The 14,762-nt window shown below is 42.0% G+C and overlaps 1 protein-coding gene across 1 annotated transcript in view; it reads left to right on the forward strand.

Moving 5' to 3' along the window:
- ADCYAP1R1 (adenylate cyclase activating polypeptide 1 (pituitary) receptor type I) overlaps positions 1–7,517 on the forward strand; it is a 103,310-nt gene extending 95,793 nt beyond the window's left edge. Inside the window, exons 13-15 of the mRNA XM_010135809.1 lie at positions 2,856–2,985; positions 3,196–3,237; positions 7,329–7,517. Coding sequence (XP_010134111.1) covers positions 2,856–2,985; positions 3,196–3,237; positions 7,329–7,517 — 361 coding nt within the window. The remainder of the gene's footprint in view (positions 1–2,855; positions 2,986–3,195; positions 3,238–7,328) is intronic.
- The last annotated feature ends 7,245 nt before the right edge of the window (positions 7,518–14,762 follow it).

The raw sequence follows: 14,762 nt of genomic DNA on the forward strand, positions 1-14,762 counted from the left end.
TCAGCCGGTCGTACAGTTGTATCTGCTGGCTCTGACTCTAGAGATACGTATTTGTTACATCCCTTTCACAGAAGCTGGAAGACCCTATTTAAACCATTTAGAACTCATTGGTCCTTGTTCCCTGTTTCGCAGTTGCTCAAAATACTGAGTTTTTTTTCCATCTGATGTACAATTACTTTGTTTGTTTAGATCACAGCATTAATTGGTCTTCTAGAAACCTGTTCTAAAATGAGGAATGGGAACATGATGCAACATTCGGTAGAAATCACTGGAAATTCTACTCAGCGATGACACATGATGCCTATTTTCATTTCCAGTTCATGCCCAGTCATGTCCTATGCCATGTCCACAGACACTTCAGCAGCCCCTGAATAAGCGTGGATACGCAATGGAAAAATTAAGGCATGGCTCCTTCAGAGGCTCCTCAAATTTAGACAATTTTTCTAATTTCTATTCCTTTTATATAAAACTGGAGTTTTCCATAACTCCATAAAGGATTGAGGAAAAACAGAGAACACCATTATCTGTGTATTTTGTATAACGCTGCACGGCAAGGCCACATCCATATGCTGTTGGAGAAAATCTTACGTTTAAACTGTTTGTAAGGAAAATAGCAGCTGAAAAAATAGAATGTCAGACTCAACAAAAACCAAATTTTTTTTTTTTTTTAAAGTAACCTCGAGACATTCCTCTACCTGTTGGAATGTAAACAAGGCATTGCTAGATCTTCTAAACAGACATTTTAAGCCCAGCTGAGTGATTATAGTCCTCAAAGCTTTTGGATCCATTCTCTGAGCTTCCTGCTTGTCTGAAAGCATGTGTGAAGAAAAAAGGATAAATATCTTTGGCTGTTACACTCCTGAGAAATCTGCTGTACCCTTCAATGTCTTCATTTTGCCATTGCACATGTACTTACGTGTCTCACACATGCTGCTCTAAGTCTTCTTTCTTCCTAACACTCTTGAAAAAACTCAATTCCTCATCATCCACACAGTCATTAGTATCTCTCAAGTGTTTCTTATCATTAAAATCTTTTCCTCTTTGTAGGTCTTAATAATCTATACACTTCAGAATGTGCCATTTCTTAATTCTCATGTATTTTCTTTCTGACTTCTAATGACAATATTGAAGACAACATCTCAAATAAGTTGATGATGACATTATATTTCAAGATCCTACAAACTAATGGTCTGATTAATGCCAGAAAACTGACAATAGGAAAAGTCTTCCTCCGCAGCTTTCCCCACATTAATCTCTTATTACTGTGGTGAGATTCAACATGCTAATAGACAATTCTGACTTCTAAATCAAAATAACATTTATCCTTTTGTCGTTGTTGTCATTAATTCTGAGTAGTAACTCGTTTTCATGAATCTGATTATATGTTCAGAGAGAAAAAGGGCTAGAAGGGACCTTGAAAGAACTTTTAGTCCATTTCACTGGGTCACTCCTGTATAGCTGAATTTTTCTAGGATCACCAAAGTCGGACTGTATGTTCTTCATCATCCTGTTCCAACATTGTTCCTCTCTTATTAAAGTCTACCTTGGCAGTCACAAGTCGAAGTCGGTAATTCACAAGAACTGTGTTCTCTGGTTTGTGGGGTCTTTCGCCGAGACTGGAGACTTGCCGTGCACTGGGCTCAGGAATCACATATTTTGTACAATCCCAAGGCGAGGGTTGTGATGCATTTATCACCTCAGCGCACAAAGTATGGCTGAGGGACCCAGCAGTGAACGGATGTCCCAGTTCCAGTTTAGCGTTGGGTGTAACAGCTTTTGTTCGCAGAGTTCTTGGAGATGTATTAATTAAGTCTTCGCTTTCAGAAAGACAAACACACCATTTTTGAGCATGTCTTCGCATATTCAAAGGTGTCTGCGATATACCATACAGGTATAAGCAGAGCGAACGTTTAAATTCTAAAAAGTATGCAGCTTTTCCAAAAACCTTTATGGCTTTTTAGAGCCCTTTGTCCTCCATCTTCCTCCTTTACTCATTTGAAGAAAATCAATCATATTTTTTCCCCTTTGGAAATACCGTGGAGGTTCCTTTAAGCCACTTTGCTTTTAATAAACCACTTGCCTTCTTCTCAGAGCAACTTTCGCTTTCTCTTGGGTCATTTTTGCTGCTCAATCAGCAAATGACCTGACCAAAACTTGTGAAGTCTTGGCTGGACTCCTGCTTTTAGGGGATTTCATCCACGCCCACATTCGTTTCCAGCCCCTACTGAGTCTGATTTCCCTCTAAAACCTCTTTCTTCTGATGCAACAGAAATCAGTTACACAATGCAATTACACTTCGGTTTCCAACACTATAAATGAGACCAAAATCAAGACCTTGAGGAACAGTCACGAGTGTAAGAACATACGTGTTTTTTTAGTTTTATTTATGTTGCTGCTTTGAAATTTTTTGCTATGCAGAAAAAATTCACACACACACAGACAAAGAAAAAAAAAGAGAGAATTCAAACATTCTACTGGGATTGAGCAAATGGGTGAAAGGTTTATTGATTGTTATGGTAGCAGTCTGAATCCCATCGCAAGATTGCCCTCCTCATGTTTGGCATGGTAGGAAAAAATTCCTGCTCATTATTATGATGCAAATTAAAATAACAGTACAGAGTATTAAGCATTACTAATGTGCTGTTGCTGTGGTGGTGTGAAGAAGTGGGAGCAAACTACAGTGGGTGTGAAATCACTGTTTGGGAACAAATGGGAATGTTGTATATTTGTTTGAATAATTATACAGTGTGTAAATTTCCCAGAAGGCGGGCAACAAAATATTCTGTCTTCTTTAATTAAAGCACAGGTTGTTTATTACAAGGCTGCATTAAAGTTCTTTCACTCTATTATAACAGGAGACTGGCTCGCTCTACACTACTGCTTATCCCCTTGTTTGGAATTCACTACACGGTGTTTGCTTTTTCTCCTGAAAATGTCAGTAAGCGGGAGAGACTAGTGTTTGAATTGGGACTGGGATCTTTCCAGGTGATTATACAGTGACTTCTGCTTTTGTTAACAAGAGATCTCTATTCGTTATAACTCCTGTGCATGCACAGTGCTCAGACTGTGTGTTTACATGTTTCTGTATGTATTTTGCACACTGGGATTTTGGTTTTGTTTGTTTGTTTTAACTCCAGCCATTTTCCAGCATTTACTGAAGGGTTTGAATTACTTTTTTCTCTCCCATTTACCTAGGGGTTTGTTGTTGCTGTTCTCTATTGTTTCTTGAATGGGGAGGTAAGACTTTTCATATTTAACTTCCCCCACCCACCATCCCCATCCCATTTCCTTCCGGGAGTAACTGCTGCACTAAACCTTCACTGTAACCCATCATCTACCATATTCCCTAATACCTTAGGCTGAATCTCACAATGTCTCAGCAAAAGAAAGAGGATGTGTGATGTCTTTTCTAAACCAAAACATTGGCCTTGCCAGAGATGATGGCTCAGATCAATACTCCCTAAAAGAGGTAGGGAATGTACTGGTCTCTTCGGTTATGCAATCCCAGGTGTGGAACTTTGCACTTGTCTTTGTCAAACTTCACACAGTTCTTGCTAGCCTGCTCTGCAGCCTATTCAGTTCTCTCTGTAAGGGAGATTCTGACATGTCCACCTCACCACCCAGGCTGGTGTCACCAGCCAGCTTGGTGAGGGTGCTTTCAGTGCCATCATCCAGCTCATTTATGAAGATGTTGAAGGTGTGGGATCCAGCATGAATCCCTGGAGGACTCCACTAGTAACTGGCTTCCAGCCCAAGTAAAAAACATTGTTCACCACCCTCTGAGCATGACGTCTTAGACAAACTCCTACCCATCTTGCACGCTACCCACCCAATCAATACCTTGCCAGCTTGCGTAGGAGAAGGCTATGGGAAACAGTGCCAAACACTTTGCCTAGGTTCAGGTAAAAACATCCACTGCTCTCCTCATATTGAAAGAAGACATTATTTAGCCTGATACGATTTTCCTTTGGTAAAACCTTGATGGCTTTTCCCAATCGCCTGTTTCATTTGGTTTGTGATAGTTTCTAGGAGGTCTCGTTCCATTATTTTCCCAGAGACTGAAGTAAGACCAGTAAGAAACCAATAGGTTTCCTGGTAATGAATAGAACAGAATAGAATAGAGCTGAGCCGAGCCTCTTTGGAGCCCTTCTTGTAGGTTGCTATGATACATGCTCTCTTCCAGTCATCAGGGATATCCCCTGATCTCCACAACTTTCCAGATATTATAGACGGTGATCTAGGACACTGTCAACCTCTTGTCTTAACACCTTGGGATGGATTCCATCTAGGCCCATAAATTTATGTGGGTTGAGCCCCTGCAAGAGGCCACGGACCGGCCCTTTCTCCACTGCTGCGGGGTTGGCATATGTGTTGCTGCAGATACTTGCTCCTTTGACCCGGGCTTCAGCTGCACCAGTAAAGACAGAGGCAAAGAAGGTATCCAGAACCTCCTCCTCGTCAGCATTATTAGTGACTACTTTCCCTGTGCTGTTTAACAACTGGTCTTTCCTGTGCTTTTGCTTACTGCCTAGATATCTGAAGAACGTGTTTCTTGTTGTTTTTGATTTTTTTTTGGCCATTTTCAGTTCTTAGCTTTAGCCTTCCTGGCTGCATCTCTGCATGCCCTAGCAAGGTTCCTGTAGTCTTTGATGGGTTACTGGCTGCCCCTTCATAGCCAGTATGCTGCTTTTTTGCTTTTAAGAAAAAGCTTATTGTTAAGACAGCTGGTCTTGACTTCTGCCTTCTTTTCCCTTTGTACGAGATGGATTGTTCTTGTGCTCCCAGGAGGTCATTTGTGAGCCTTCTTCCTAGCACTCACAAGCTTCTTTGCCCTCCATGGATTCTTCCCATGGAATCCCTTGCAGCTGAGCTCTGCACACATTGAAACTGGCTCTTCTACAATCCAAGGTCTTCGTCCTACTACTGGTCTTCAGTGTGCTCAGCAGTACCTTAAAGTCCACAATGTTATGATCACTATATCCAAGGCTACCACTGGTAGATAGTTATGTTGTCAAGCTTCCTTGGTTTGTGAGCAGTAAATCTAGCAATCATAGAATCATGGAAACATAGAGTCATGGACATTAGAGAAAACCTTTACGATCATTGAGTCCAACCATAAACCTAACACTGCCAAGTCCGCCACTAAGCCATGTCCCTAAGAGCCACATCTACAAGTCTTTTAAATCCCTCCAGCAATGGTGACAGCCACTTACCTGGGCAGCCTGTTCCAATGCTTGACAACCCTTCTGGTGAATAAATTTTTCCTAATGTCCAATCTAAATCTCCCCTGGCACAACTTGAGGCCATTTCGTCTTGTCCTGCCACTTACTACTTGGGAAACTGATGGCCACATCACTACAACCTCCTTTCAGGCGAGCAGCAATGAGCTGTTCTTAACTGGCATGTCCAACATCTGTAGCAGGAAGCAATCCTGAATACATGCCAGGAACCTCATGGAGGGCTTGTGTACTACTGTGTCGTTTTCCCCAAAAATGTCTGGGTAATTCAAGCCATCCATGACGCCAGGAACATCATGGAGGGCTTGTGTACTACTGTATTGTTTTCCCAAAAAATGTCTGGGTAATTCAAGCCATCCATGAGAACCAGGTTCTGTTGACCTCAGTCTTACCTAAGCACCTGAAGAAAAGTTTTGTCAGGCTCATCATCCTGATTGGGAGACTGGTAACAAATATCAAACAAACTATTCCTCTTGGTGATGATTCCTCTAATCTGCATCCAGAGGCATTTGATAGAACTTTCCTAAGTCCTCACACTTACATAACTCACCTCCATACACTCAAATTTCTCTTTTGCGTAAAGAACAACTCCACCTCTTCTTCCCTTCTTATCTTCCCCAAAATGTTGTAGCCATCTATTGTGGTCTTCCAGTCATGTGAGTTTTCCCACCAGTTTTCTGTGTTTTCTGTAATATCATAACTCTCTCACTGGACAGAGAATTCTAGTTTCTCCTATTTGCTGTCCAGGCTACATGCATTGCTATAGACAAAATAAAGATGACTGGACTTAGTGTTCTTGCCTTTGGAGAGCGTTGGGGGAGCATTCCACACTACTCTGGTAGATGAACTCATCCCACCTGCTGCTTATGAGTATGCAGGTGTCACAACTTTGGACACTGCCCCTCTAGTTCTTTAGTTTAAAGCACAGTTCACTAATTCATCCAATCTGCTAGTGAAGATTCTCCTGCCTCTTCCAGGCAGGTGTATCCCCTCGCTCCCCAGTAGGCTGTATTCACTGAAGAATGCCCTATGTAGAACACGAAACTCTGGCAATGACACCAGCCATGAAGCCAGGTATAGCTCTTTATCGACTTCTGCCTGCACCCTACCTGTGACTGGGAAAACAGAGGAGAAGATCATCTGGGCATCTGTCCCTTTCACTTGTGCCTCCAGGGCTCTGAAGTCCTGCCTGATCTTGCCCAGCATCTGCTTTGCTATGTCATAGGTGCCCACATGGAGAAGAAATAAGGGACAATAGTCTGTGCTTTCAACTAGCTGTAGCAATCTGTGACATCCCGGATCTTGGCTCCAGGCAAGCTGCAAAGTTCACTTGACTGTATGTCAGACAGGAAGCTGGGTGCCTCCAGTGCCTCTCAGCAGACAGTCACCCACTGCTAGCTCTCGATTCTTCCTTTGGCAACATCTCCAGGAAACTGGTGTGAATGAAAGGTAGAAGAGCTATAGAATCGCTTATTTTCTGATTGAACTTCTGACCGTGGATTATTTTACTCTTGGAGATTCACTGTGGGTGCCCATGAAAAAATCTTAAGGGAAAGGAGGATGTCACAGAGGTATATTAAGGCAAGAGCTGTTGTCTGCTTAGAGGTGATCTAAAAGCAGGAGGCAAAATTTGGGGTAGACAAGCATCCATTAACAGCAGGTGAGAGACAAGCCACCTGTGTGGACAGGTTATTTCATTCCTATCTAGTAATTTTTGGTTGGTGATTTCTTTGACTCTTTGTTATGTATTCAATTGGTTCTGGACATTGGTGAAACCAGGATAATTTTTCCAAGAAGCTAACTCGAACCAGGTTGAAGTTAGTGTTGAGCAGGTCTTCTATGCACCTCTGAGCTGATCCTAAATTATCTGATCTCAGAGACACCAAACCCGTGGTGGTGTTCCCATTGTATGCCTGGACTGCTCTAGACATGGAGAAGTTACTTCAGGTTTTGCTGAAGTGAGAAGTTTAATAATGGTCTTAAAAATAGTTTTGTTAAATTGTGGATTTTTTTCTAATCTTGGTAATTTTTCAGCATGTCCTCGAGCGGCTAAGTACATAAAAAATGACCTTTTGAAGTTTCTCCCTAAAGGTGCAATCAGAAATAAAGAGAAAATGGAGGAGCTGGAAAGTCAACCGGTATTTTGCTGTGGATTTCAAACACCGTCATCCTTCTCTAGCGAGCAGCGGAGTGAACGGGGGGACACAACTCTCCATTCTGAGCAAGAGCAGCTCTCAGATTCGGATGTCCAGCATAAATGCGGAGAATCTGGCGACATGAGCAGCTAAGGAAAACCAATCAACCAACGAGAAAACCAAAAACCATCCCTTTAAAGATAAAAAAAGAATCATCGTTTTGGTGGTGGTGTAGGCCTTCTCCTCCTTCTCCTTCTGTTCTCCTTCTCCTTCTCCTTCTCCTTCTCCTTCTCCTTCTCCTTCTCCTTCTCCTTCTCCTTCTCCTTCTCCTTCTCCTTCTCCCTCTCCCTCTCCTTCTCCTTCTCCTTCTCCTTCTCCTTCTCCTTCTCCTTCTCCTTCTCCTTCTCCTTCTCCTTCTCCTTCTCCTTCTCCTTCTCCTTCTCCTTCTCCTTCTCCGTTCCCTTCCTACACTTGTTTGATGTTTGTCGACATGTTAAAGCAAAGAAAACATGTACATACACCTTTTTAGCAGTCACTGTAAATACCCAACTGTACTCAAGGCCATGAATGGTAAAATGTTTAAAAGAAACCAACAGGCCAAGCCCACCCACTCGGTGATTTACATTTCAGAGCATCTGCGAGTAATCTGTTGTCAATCAGAAGTAACAAGTGGTTGCCGTGCAGTTGTGATCCTTGGTTGCCAAACTGACACCAACCTGTGAATGGACATGACTATTGTGATTTTTCTAACTGGTTTCTGTTTTCGTTTGGATTTCTCTGTTTTTTTTTTCCTAGTCAAACCTATCTTAGCCTGTCCCTGTCTTTTGGCATGTGAATTTCTGCAGTGTTTCTCTTTTGAGTCTTAGGATGGAGCTAACATGCTTGGGTTAAGCAAACCAGCCGATTCAGGAAGAACTCCAGAAAATTATGTTCACGGCTGGATTTAGTCAGATGTTCCCAGTGGACTTAAAGAAACCGCTGTGCCCATGTGAAGCTGCACAGCTACCATCGATCAGTGTGGGAACTCCAGGCAAGAGAGGTGGGATCCATCAATACCCAGGGACTTCTGCAAATGCTTCTAGCTAAGCTGTGAATTTTCTAAAAGGGCCATGCAGTTGAGATATATAGATATTTTTGACATTGACTGATTGATTGATAGATTGATTGATTGATTGGATTCTTTGAATAACAAAAATAACCATCCCCTCCCTCCCACCATAAAAGCAAAAGTCAGTTCCAGGATGACCTTTCCCTCCAGATAACCTTGAACCCTCCGCATCTTTGTCCAAACATGGCATGGGTTTGGGTAGTGCTGTCGCACAGAGTGTGGTGCCTTTGCAACCTGGTTGACTTCTGTGTGTTGACTCTTCCCTGCCAGAGCAAGAGGCACAAGAAGGATCGCCCTGGAAGGTAAAAGTCATCTGTGTTTGGTGAGCAACTAAACTGAACAACAAGATGGTATGAAAGGAAAAGAGAAAGACCTTGGATGACTTCCCACACCTGGCAGTTTTCTCCCTCTTTGGATATTCTGTTTGTTTAACCACCGATGGTCTTACTGCTTCTCTTCGAGAGGAACTAAAATATTCTTTCAACTTTTGCCTTGTAGTTAAAGCCACAACTGGTACATATCTACTTCGATCAAATGTCAGTGATGTCAATTCTTAAAAGTCTTTATATGGTGCATAAAGGTTTTGAGGACAGTCCTAGCACTCACTTCATTTTGGATTTTTGAACTAATGTATATATAAATATATATATATGTGCGTGTATGTGTATACATATATTAAAAAATATGAAAATGACATTTTAAATGTGAAGTTTTGAAATGAAACTAATAGTAACCAGGAAATTCAAGATTCGGGCTGGTTCTTCAGTGTTAGTTGACATGATTATGAACTAAAAAAAAAGTGAAAGACTCAGAATTTTAGTGTCAGCTGAGTGTGAGCTCTTAATTTCACTGGTTTTTTGTTAGTTTAGGTAAAAAAAAAGGTTTAATGTCATTTTACACGTAAGTTTTTAAAAATAATGCTGGTTTCCTTATTTTTAAAAGGAGAAGAAAAAAAGATCTCTGGAAGTTGTGAGAAAATATTAATTATAATACTTAACTCATAGTGCTTTATGGGGCATGGTCTGCTCACAGTTGTAGCAGTGTAAATGAATGTAAAAATAACTTGAGACAGACAGAAATGTTGAGATTGACTTCATATTTGTACAGGATCACGCTCTTGTGAGATGCTTACACCCCTTTCAGGTGAAAGCTACCCTTGCACAGAAGACCAGCAAAAAAGTTTAAAACACTTCCAGTACTCCAGTACTTAAGATACTCCAGTATCTTAAGTGGGACTTTAATGATCCAGACACCTTTTTTCCCCAAGTCTTCAGCAGTGGCTTGCCGCTCTCTCAGCCACATTCTCTGCGAAAGTCACTGCAGTATTTTTAACTGATGGGTTGGAGCTTTCGCTCTCGCCAGATGCTGCTAAGTGCTGTTTTGGAAGCCCTTTGCAGTCCAGAGAGGCATGGGAGATGGGGAAAGGCAGACCTGCCGGCTAAATGCATACTTGGACGTTTTTAGATGAGACTATCTAATGTGAGATGAAGAGATATAACATTTAGTTTTCTATTTTCTCTAATATGGGCTTTCCCAAGGTACTATATCTACCATACCCTAAGTGTATTACTTAAAAAAAATCAAAAAGTACATTTTGCATGAATGGCCAGTAGCTGATTTTCAAGTATTAATAAACTAGAAATTTTGAGAAAGAGGTGTTGAATAACTGCCCCTAGCTGGAGACTTTTTGCCGTGTTTCTGTACAGAGCAAGAAGGCGTTTGGATCTTTTTTTTACATTTTTATTCTTGTTGAGGCTTTTTCTGAGCTTACTTTTGGGTTCTGTTGTTTTCCTGGCTATCCTACAGTGCTCTGCAATTTGAGTTGGTGGATCTCAGTCCAGTGCCTCGTGGGCAAATGTCCACATCACCAAAACCACCCTCCAATCACGCACATTGGAGACCAGGTCCTCAGCTAAATTAAAACCGGTACAGAAAACCATTGTTATTGTTAGAACAAAGCCACTTCACTTTGGCTTGGGATTTGGCCTCAGCACATTATTATTGCTATTATTGTTTGGTGGTCTCAGCAGGAGAAGCCAAGGACTGAATAGTCTTGAAAACTTGGACTTGCCCCTTAAATTCCAAGAGCCAGCGCTCAGGAGCAAGACAAGTTGGAGGGCAGTGGAGGGGAAATTTCTGCTAGTAGTCCCTGTGTTTCTTGTTTAGTGCACAAATCGGAGTCTTCAGCACCTTTCACCAGCACAGAATTTAACAGAAGAAATGGCATCTCTCGACATATTTAATGTACAATGTGTTCTACAATCAACCCCTTTCTACTACGCTTTTTTTTTTTTTAATTGGAATTGTTGACACACTTGCAAATCTGGCTTTCCTTAGTCACTCGAACTTTCTCAGTATTACTGGAAAGATCATGCTTCAGGTGTCTGCAGTTAGCTAAACCGGACTCCGGTGCCATCGCACAAATTAGCTCTCCAGAAATCTTTCTGTTGCGGAAGATGCTGGACAGGCATGGCCACCCCTCGCAGTGGCTGTCATTTCCATTTGTTTCGGGATGGGAGAAACCAGCAGGTGGTTTCCTTCTAAGTGTGTGAAAATACCGACTGAGTGTAACAGTGCTTTGTTTGATTTTTCACTGTGAAATATATTCCGGAGCTAGAAAGTCTATGTTATTCAAAACAATACATCATTAAAAGCAAAACAAGCCTGCAGTGCTCCTTGAGCCATTTTTTCTACCATGTCCATAATGTATTTCTTGTCTAATTTTCTTATTTTGCTTTTGTAAATGTACAAAAACTTCCTGTGCTGCAGCTTTTGTGACTATTTGCTGTACCTAACCCCTGTTTGATTATTGAGGTTTTGATGCGGAGTGCTGACACTACAGGACAATTACCATCCCATAATGAAAACTACAACCTGTATTTCAGAAGACAGAGAAGGCTTGTTTCTTTGCTGAGTGGTGACCTCACCTCCTTTTACCTTCACCTGCATTTTGTATGTCTGGAACTCAGAGCTGAGGTAATTAAATTAAATGTTTGTGGGAGTTTTTACTTCAGAAAGGAAAAATACCCAAGTTCCTCTGCCTGATTTAAGTATTTGTATTGGAAAACCAGATTTTAAAATGCCGTAAGGACACTTAATCTGAAGGGAACTCTGTAACTGCCGTTATTTTCTCAGCATATTACTCCCATTGCTAAAATGATCAGCTCCCCTTTTAAAATTCACTAGGCTTTTCTTTTTCTCACCTTCTCTTCCCGGTGGAAAGTTGCTGTAAAATTTCACTCTTCTGGCAGTTGGAAACCTTTTCCTACATTCTAAATGAAAATAACTCCTGGCTCACTTACGCTCCTTGTGTTGCCTCCAGTTCCTTTCTTCCCTCCCGAAATAAGAACAGCTTTATTTCAGATAGTCTTGAGTTTATCTTTGATCGTGCAGCTGAAAGGCAAGCCTAAAAATATTCATACTATTAAGCTGCATTTTTTTCAGCTCTAATTTCAAACTGGGCAGCAAAAACAACACAAAGAAGCGTATAAAGACGTATGGACATCCATTCAGAACAGCAGGGGAATGAACTGGCAGCACCCTGAAAAACGAAAAAAAGTTAGAAAAAAACTGAGTGAAAGATTTCTTGAAAGTGTATAAACCAGGTTTGGGGTTTGAGCGGCTTTCATCCAGTCCGATCTGAGGGCAGAAATGATCCCAGTCTTTGCCTTTTCTCGTTTTGGTTATAACCTTGCAAGTAACTGCTTGGTTCCTGTCAAAGGGGTAGGATGCCCATGCAGTCAATGTGCTGCAGGGAATCGGCACTCAAATGGGCAGGAACATACCCACCACGTCAGCTGGTGAGCTTTCAGCGCTCCTGTGTCTGACTAAACCCTTACTGAAGCTGGCCAGCGAACCACGCAGATAACTAACTTCACATTATCTCTCCAGTCCAGCCCCGCCCCACCAGAAATTAGATATAAAAATCTCAGAGGGTATAACAAACAAAAAAAAGAATTCTGACTGACATTAGTAAACAGTGTCAAAAAAAGAAATGCAAGAAATGCTTTCATTTCTTTGGCTTTATTTACCTTGATACGTGACACTGTTCTTCAATAGTGTTTCAGAAACAATTGCTGTGGCAGAGGTTCTGTCTGTGGTCCCTGGAGATTTCAGAGCCCCTGGAGTCTTTCTGAAGGGTCCACAGAGGATGACTAAGGAAAGGGAGTTCATTCTTATATGCTTGGAAGGCTCCTGAATGGATTTTGTCTGACCTGTAATCATGTGAAGGCTCTCACAGATTAAAAAAAAAAAAGTTGAAAAGTACAGCTGCAAACAGCTGAGGATGAGTTACTACAAGTTGTTTTCCCAGGACAATCTAGACAACTCTCTGGTTTTCCAGCACTCTGCACATAGCATCATCCAGTCTTTGATGAACCCTCTCAATGCCTCCCATCCAGTGCGCGCCTTGTCAAACAACGATGGAGGGGAGATGGTGAGGAAGGCATGACCACTGCTAGGCAGCTACAGTCACAAGGAGTATCTATACGCAGTACCACGGAAGGGCCAGGGTGAAAGAGCAGTGTAACGAGGGCTCTTTGCAGCCTTTTCACCGTGAGTGATTGGTTTGAGAAGATACAGGTAGAACAGATGCTGCACCTGGGTGAAGCTACTGTACTTACCCCTCTGTATCCTCCACATCTACAGAAACGACATCTACGTAAGATTTCACAGCTGCCATGAAATCTTACGAAGTTTCTTACACGAGAGAGTAGAAGATTCAAATACCGAAGGTAATCTCACAGTTTCCACATTCGGTGGATGTACCTAGAGAGTTCAACAAATGAAGCTTTTCCTCTTTGGCTTGATTATGTGACTTCATGATAGTAAGACTTCCCTTTTTGTTCTGCAATTCCCTCATGTGAGCAAGGCTTCCAGAGACATGTAGGAGGGTTTAAATCATCTGCTACATGACACTACAGAGCAATAAATACGACCTCAGCACAGCTATTACAACACAGAAGGTTTAAAGGGGCGCTATGTTGTATCTATGAGCTCTGTGTGGGTGACTAGGAAACAGAGATAAATGCTCAGATGGGGTTCAGCTTCAAACTCAAACTTTGATATATACGGGAGGGCAGCATCTGTCGGACTCCTGAGTCTGCAACTGTAGAGAAAATACAAAGATACAGCTAAGTATCTGGTTTTACTTGGTTTTCTTTCTTAGAGAGCTAAGTATCAAGGGCTATATTAAATACGTGTCCCTTTCAGCATCCAGCACTTTTGAACATTAGGCATTCTGGCTCATAGGCAAAGTCCTGGAGAAGCTCCTGTGTCACTAAGCGGGCAGCTGAGGAGGTATCTACACCCCGTAGCTTTAGACATCAGTAGTGAAGATATCTTCCTTTGATCTAGTTTCTCCACATTGCCTTTGTAGTCACAAAAGAGAAATGAGAAATTTTAGAGTACAAGCATCAAACACACCTTTGATGTCTCCACAAGGGTAAGATGATTCATACTTTGCAAGTATCTGTTTCCTTCCACCAGGAAGTCTAGCTGACCAGATCAGAGACAGATGTTGACACTGTGGAAGTCTACATGTAGATGATTTGTCCCCTGGCAACTTTGCCTGGTCACTGTTGTTCTGTTTCATGCACGCTGAGAAATAATGGTCTCGAAAAGCTTGGGGCTGGCTTCCGCTGGATATTGCCAACCAGGCTGGGGGAGGTGCATGCCTGATGAAGACTTGGTAGCTCTCACCAAGTGTAGTTTTCAGAAAGTCTTGTTCTCTCTGTCAGATTGCGACCATATGACCATATGACTTCTGTGTCCAGAAATAAACCATGATATATAGGGCACAAGCAGTGGGATGAAGTTATGAGTTCATCCTCTGCTTGTGGCAGTGAGGCACGTGCAACCAGTTCGGGATTGCATTGCAGAGTAGCGTTAGGAGGATGGGGGCTACGCAGGGGTAGTTAAGGATGCTCTGATGTTAAGCTCCGTGCGTGTCTGTGATAACGAGTTCAGTTCAGCTAAATACACGTTGCACTTTGTGTATGAAAACACACCAGCAGAGCTTGAGCAATGTTTTGAACCTCGTGGTCTTTCACGTTATTCTGATTAAAATTGCAATTTCCCGTTGGGTTTCTCTTGGGGAATTCATCCATGTAAAGAATTACTGTGTGATATGACACTGTGTGATACGACACTCTTCAGTGTCTGAAACGACCAAGGCTTCCGGACATGCCTGTTCCAATGGACTTTGTGCTTGCAGTGAAGCCTCGAGAGGCCTTTGTGTACCAGTATAACCTGTAAAAACAAATATTTGGTGTGTTCATTCTA

Source organism: Buceros rhinoceros, unplaced genomic scaffold, assembly GCF_000710305.1.
Source record: "Buceros rhinoceros silvestris isolate BGI_N320 unplaced genomic scaffold, ASM71030v1 scaffold605, whole genome shotgun sequence".
Lineage (NCBI taxonomy): Eukaryota > Metazoa > Chordata > Aves > Bucerotiformes > Bucerotidae > Buceros > Buceros rhinoceros.